At 38.4% G+C, this 6,282-nt stretch overlaps 1 protein-coding gene across 3 annotated transcripts; it reads right to left on the reverse strand.

Annotated features, from left to right (window-relative positions):
* Window positions 1-2,281: 2,281 nt before the first annotated feature.
* Window positions 2,282-5,747, reverse strand: LOC128506425 (microfibril-associated glycoprotein 4-like). Of its 3 annotated transcripts, none has more exons than XM_053476851.1 (5): window positions 5,662-5,747; window positions 5,031-5,240; window positions 4,797-4,893; window positions 2,796-2,963; window positions 2,282-2,722 (listed from the first exon to the last, which is right to left on the reverse strand). In XM_053476851.1, the coding sequence occupies exons 1-5, from the start codon at window positions 5,683-5,685 to the stop codon at window positions 2,460-2,462; spliced, it is 762 nt and encodes a 253-aa protein (XP_053332826.1). In that variant the 5' UTR covers window positions 5,686-5,747; the 3' UTR covers window positions 2,282-2,459. The 3 variants fall into 3 exon arrangements, with proteins under 3 accessions (XP_053332826.1, XP_053332825.1, XP_053332827.1); XM_053476850.1 differs by having other exon boundaries at window positions 5,620-5,663; XM_053476852.1 differs by lacking the exon at window positions 5,662-5,747 and adding an exon at window positions 5,471-5,610.
* Window positions 5,748-6,282: the final 535 nt, after the last annotated feature.

Raw genomic sequence — 6,282 nt, forward strand, 5'->3', positions numbered from 1 at the left:
GATGCGCTTACGCGAGTGTTATTAGCGATGTTGCTTGCAAATTTTTCCGTCAAAGCAGTGTTTCCACTGATGTGTGTTTGTGTAAAATTCAAATAAGAGAGGAGAAGGGGTTTACTGTGTAAGATGAGAGGGGGGAGACAGGAGGGGCTGAAAGTAAGAGTTTCCTCTTACTTTAGCTTTACACAAATACACACAAACACACACACACACACACACACACACACACACACACACACACACATAAATGGAAACTGCACACATAAATGGAAACACATATCTGTCGGAATTTATTTTTACTTTTTTTTTTTAGTTAAAGTGCAGGTTAATTTATTTTATTTTTATTTTATATTTTGTTTTAACTTTTTAATGTATATATTTTTTGAGCTTTGTAACAAATAATTTGAGTTTCCATTATTTCTTATTGGAAAATTTGGTTTTGGAATACGAACCCGACTCCGGAATGAATTATGCTCATAATCCAAGGTTCCACTGTACTTATTAACGTATATAACCTATAACTTAATATAAGATTACTTAGCTGCCAAAAGTGTCTTTAATAATGCATTTTACTCTCTGCAGAGCGTTCTTGTAAATGTTCTTGATGCTGGATGGTTAAGTGTATAATAATCCAATGCACAGTTTTCATCACCCTTTTGGTCTGTTGCAGTTTCTGTGCCACAATAAGATGTAGTTTGTGAGAAAGCTCTTAATGGTACAGTGATAAAAGTTGATCAGAATCTTGGAGCACAGCTGGGCCTTTTTTCAGTCTCTTTAAAAATAAAGTCACAAATGTGCACTTTTTACCAGAAAGAAAGAGTTCAGGAACCCTAGTGAGATCCTAGACAGTAGCTGATTGGAATGAGAACCTAAGTTTGAGTCACAGCACATCTGAATCCCAGAATGAGCTCCTTTATTTTTCTGATGTCGAGTTCCAGTTATGGAGGTATGCACAGGTACAGAGTCATGGGAGAAGAGGGGAGGTTCTCCAGTCTAACAAACTGTGGTCTGTTTGTGAGAAAGTCAATAGTCCTGTTGCAGAGAAAATAATGGTTCCAAGCTGTTTAAGCTTAAATATTAGTTTTGATGTTCTGACTGTGTTAAATGCTGAACTAAAATCAATGAACAGCACACTGGTGTAAGTGTTGGTGTTATCCAGGTGAGTCAGAGCAGAATAGAGTGATGTGTAAATGCCATCCTCTGTTCACAGATTTGGGTAGTAATCACACCGGTATTGATCCAGGGTGTGAGGCAGCCAAGCTTTGAAATGGGTGAGGACCAGCCTTTCAAAGCACTTTGCTATGACAGGGGTAAGTGCAATGAATCTGTTGCAGCAAAGTGCATGGGCACTGGAATAATTATAGCTGATTTAAAGCAGACGGAGACAGCTGCCTGAGCCAAGGATGAGGTAAAGGTGTTTTGTTAAGTCTACCAATAGTTGCTCTGCACAAGATTTTACTTTGGAGGGTTCCTGGTCCCCAGACGTGAATGCAGTGTTGCATGATTTGAGCAGAAAGGGAGACCTCCTTGTTCATCCTGGGCTTTTTGTAAGCATCATCCATACTTGTGTAGACATGACCCAGAGTTTTGTCTTCCAGAGTGAAGGAGGAGACTTTCTGTTGGAACTTTAGCAGAGCAGATCTTAAGGTGCAGTGATTAAACTGTTAGAAGCAATCCAAGCACCTGTGTTTGGGATATCTGTGATTTCAGCAGCTAAACTGCAAATTTCACAGTAATTATTTAACAATGTTATATAAAATGTCAGTGTTTCTAGGTTCAGCTGGATTTAAATGTTTAATGAACATTTGGATGATTTTATTGTTTAAGCATACAAGGCAATATGGATGCACATAACTCAGTAAATATGATAACCATTATGAATTCCGATAATATTTTACACTGGAAAAAGTATGAAAGGAAATAGGGGAGTCATAGTCATAGGTATCTATAAATCCACAACACGCATGTTGACTAGATCTCACATGATTTTACATTAGCAATCTCTCACAGAAGACATTGACAAGACTGGTCATTGAGCAAGGTGGTCCGCTACATTATGCCAATGTGTTCAATTTTTTTTTATAAATAACAATCTATGGATCTTCTTCACTCACGCCCTCCATCATTCTCTTCATTCATATGTTACATAAGTGCTTTCTGAATATCCCAGTCCAGATATTCCCCCTTGTTATTATAATGTGCTTCACTCTGCTGGTAAGGCTTTCCACCAGATTTTGGAAAAAAATTACTGTTTATCTGTTCAAAAGCAAATATCGACAACACATTGCTTCAAATCCTGCATTTTATTGTTAATTGCATAAAAAAATCTGGTTCCTTCAAATTCTTGTGTTCTGGCTAAATGCTTTATTTAATCTAGAAATTTACACTTAAACTGAGAGAGAGAATAAAAAGAAACCATCACCACTTCCAACAACACTGATGTTAATAACAGAAACACATCATTATGCTACAGACACAGGTCTGATCTTCATGGCGATGTATTTAAGACCGTAATCATAGCCTTTCCAAAGTTGCCACACATTTCCAATGGCGTAATGAGTGCCGTCACGTCCCCACAGGTATATCCCATTAGGGTTGTTATTATGGCAATCACTGTACCAAAAAGCCCCGAGGAAGGATTTAGCACAGTTCAGCTGTGTATGTGAGTCCTGGTCTTTATCTAAGGTGGAGAATTTCTGTCCGTTGTTTGTAGCCATAGAATCACCTGCAGATAACAGAAGGTGTTACTACAGATTACAGATTATTTAGTTATCTCCACATCACTCACTCTCCCTTACCTGCACCTCCATTAATGAAACCACTAACATGGAGTTTGTAGCCCTCGGCTTCTGATTCGACAGAGAAAGAAGAATACCGAGCGTAAACCGTCGCTCCATCAAAGTCCTGCAGGTCCACCTTCAGCTCATATTTCCTCTTATGTGTGAGCTGGTAGAGGTTCTCTAATCCTGGAGGTTAAAGAAAAATCACATGGAGAAAGAGATTTATAACAGCTCATGTTAAAGTACAAAGCAAAATATAATTTAATAGCAATTTGTAGTACTGTACGTAAATATTTTAGGAAAGAAAGAATGAAAAAAGATAAGAAGCAAAGAAAGAAAATGACAAAACCAAAGCCAAAAAATGTGTCCGTTGCAATAAAATTTAAACAATATGGCCACTTAGGGGCAGCATTGAGTTTTTTTTTTTATCTTTTTGTTTTTAAATATAATAGGCACATTGCTGTAACTATGCTAAAAATTATAGAAAATAACAGTATTAAAAAGAAGGGAGTTTTATTGACTATTAAAACTAGATAGTCTTCTTTATCTTTCGACGGTTCCCTTTCAGGCATTGCCACAATAAATCATCTTCCCACCTTCATCTCTGCTCCCTGTAGCCTCACCATTTCACTTGGGTCCTTCTCATTCACACACATGTATTCTGTTTTGTTGCAGCTAACCTTTATTCCTCTGCTTTCCATAGCATACCTTCACCGCTCTAGATTTTCCTCCACCTGCTCCCTGCTCACTTCAATGCTCTTCTCACCTCACTCTACTGATTTTTGCTACTTCTTGCTCCACAAAAGTCACCTTTTCTACTCTACATTCTCTTTCATTTTCCTCATTCACCAACTCTTCAAAAAAACTCTTTAATCTTCCCATCACCCTCCTGTCAGCACATTTCCATCTCTATCTTTAATCACTTCAACATGCTGCACATCCTACCGATGTCTATCTCTCTGCCTTGCCAACCTGTACAGATCCACCTTGCCATCCTTTCTGTCCAACCTAGCATACAAGTCCTAATGTGCTCTTTGTTTGGCCCTTGCCACCTTACGCTGCATCTCCCTGCACTCCTGTCTACTCTCTTCAGTCCTCTCAATGTCCCACTACCTTTTAGCTACAGTAGCCTCCTTCTCTGTATAGACTTCCTTACTTCCTCGTTCCACCACCAAGTCTTCTTGTCCACTTTCGCCTTTCCTAATGATACATCAAATACCCTCCTACCTGTCTCCCTGATCATTTTAATTGTAGATGTCCAGTCAATTGGTCTCCTGACCACCCATCTCAACTCCATGCCGAAATTTCCACAACATTCTTCCTTTTGCAACTTTCACCACTTTGTCCCCTGCTCTGTCTTTGTGCTCTTCACCTTCCTCACCACAAGAGTCATTCTACACACCACCATCCTGTGTGGTCTGGCTACACTCTCCCCTACCGATACTTTGCAGTCACTGATCTCTTTCAGATTACAACTTCAACACAAAATGTAGTCCACCTCAGTGCTTCTGCCTCCGCCCTTATATGTGACCTTATGTTCCTGCCTCTTCTCTTCACTACTGCCATTTTCATTCTCTTTGCAAAGACCACCACCTGTCCTTCTGTGTTCATGTCCTGAAGACCATACCTGCTCATCACCTCTGTTCCCTTCCCCAACATGTCCATTAAAATCTGCACCAATCACCACTCTCTCACCTCTGGGGATGCTCTGCATTACTTCATCTAACTCACTCCAGAATTTCTAGATAGCTAGATAGTAAGTATCAAATACTGGAAAAAGTGGAAAAAGATGTGAATATTACTCAAATGAGTGGGTCGATTCATTTATAGTCATTTACACTGTATTTCTACATGCATTTGCCTTATATTATCAGATTTTAATTACATTAATAAAGAATGCATTTATCTTGATGGATTTGTCATGTTATACCAATTGATTTAACAAAATAAAGATTTTAATCAGTCTTTGCAAACTCAGCCATTAAAATGTATTTAAATATAAAAGTAATATAATGTCACCCAGCCAGTATTCTCCATCCTTGTTCCCAAACCCTTTCTTGTAGTGCTCCCATGGTCTGTAGAAATTCACACTGCCGTCCATTCTCCTCTGAAACACCTGGTGTAAAGGGAAAGTCGGCCTGATTAAACAGAACAACTGTTTTGGACTAGATTCTAGTTAAATAAAAAAATTGGTTAAAATATGACATTTAACAAAGTGTAGTTCTTGTAAAAGAGACACTTATCTAAACATACCGTCCATTTCCCATCTTCTGTTAGACTTCCCAGACATCCCATGTCACAGTACACCTGGACAGGTGTTTCCCCTGTAGGGTAGATTGTGTACACTCCACTAAGTGTCTGTCCTTTAACGTAGACATCAGAGCAATCTGTCGGGAACAGTATCGGGGCACTTCCAACCAGCAAGGGGAGCAGGAGAGTCCAGACCACTGAAAACATCATGTTCTGTAAAACAGAGATACAACACACAGTGATACAGTGCATGTGTATAAAACATTACAAAAAATAGTGATAGACTTCAGAAGGCAGAACTATAGACAACTCCTCCAGAATAACAGAGAAGATAATTTATCCAGGTTTATTGCCAGAATGTGTTATTTCTTAATAGAGTACAAATAAATAGAGTTAAAAATAACATTATTATAAAATGACAAAAACACATCAGAATAACTCACACTACTATAACTTAGAACCATTTTAGCCTCCTTCAGTTTTGGAGCAGAGGTTCAGTTTCTAGACCTCAGACATCAATTTAAACAGTTTTAACATTTTGAAAAGTAATTTGAAAAATTTGAATTTCGGGAAGAACTCCAAATTATTTCACCTTCAGGATAACATAGATTTTTAGTCCCATACGAATCCTTACCTCCTGTGTTTCTCTGGTCATCATCTCACACTTTTAAACCCTGCTGGACTCCAGAACTCCTCCTAACTTGTGTGTGTCTGTGTGTGTGTGTGTGTGTGTGTGTGTGTGTGTGTGTGTGTGTGTGTGTGTTTGTAAATTCCAGAAGCAATTCCTGCAACGGTCAACAACCCCAACAGTCGGGTGGATAAATTTCTCCATGTTTATCTTCTGTGACCACACACATACAGTCAGATAATCTGGTACATTTTGTACTTTAAGCTATAATTAATCAGTTCTGGAAAATTATCATCCTGTCTTACCCAATGTCTACTCCTGCATTGAGAATGTTGGAAAAAAAATCAGCAGATTGAATGTAAGGAATGTGGTATGAAGGACTAACTGCTGATAAAACAGATGCTAAAATCACAAATATCAACTAGCCTTTATAAGAGAACATCAACATGTTCCCTAACTAGTGTCACAGAACTGGAACAGAGCACATATCCAAATCCACTTTTCCCCTAGTTTCATTAGTTTCATTATTGCTATTCACTAGCTAGTTCACCTCAATCCTATGAATCCTAACAACCTATTATAATGTTCACCCCACACCATTAAGTACCCCACACAAATGTTTACTTA

This window comes from Clarias gariepinus, chromosome 18 (genome assembly GCF_024256425.1).
Source record: "Clarias gariepinus isolate MV-2021 ecotype Netherlands chromosome 18, CGAR_prim_01v2, whole genome shotgun sequence".
NCBI lineage: Eukaryota > Metazoa > Chordata > Actinopteri > Siluriformes > Clariidae > Clarias > Clarias gariepinus.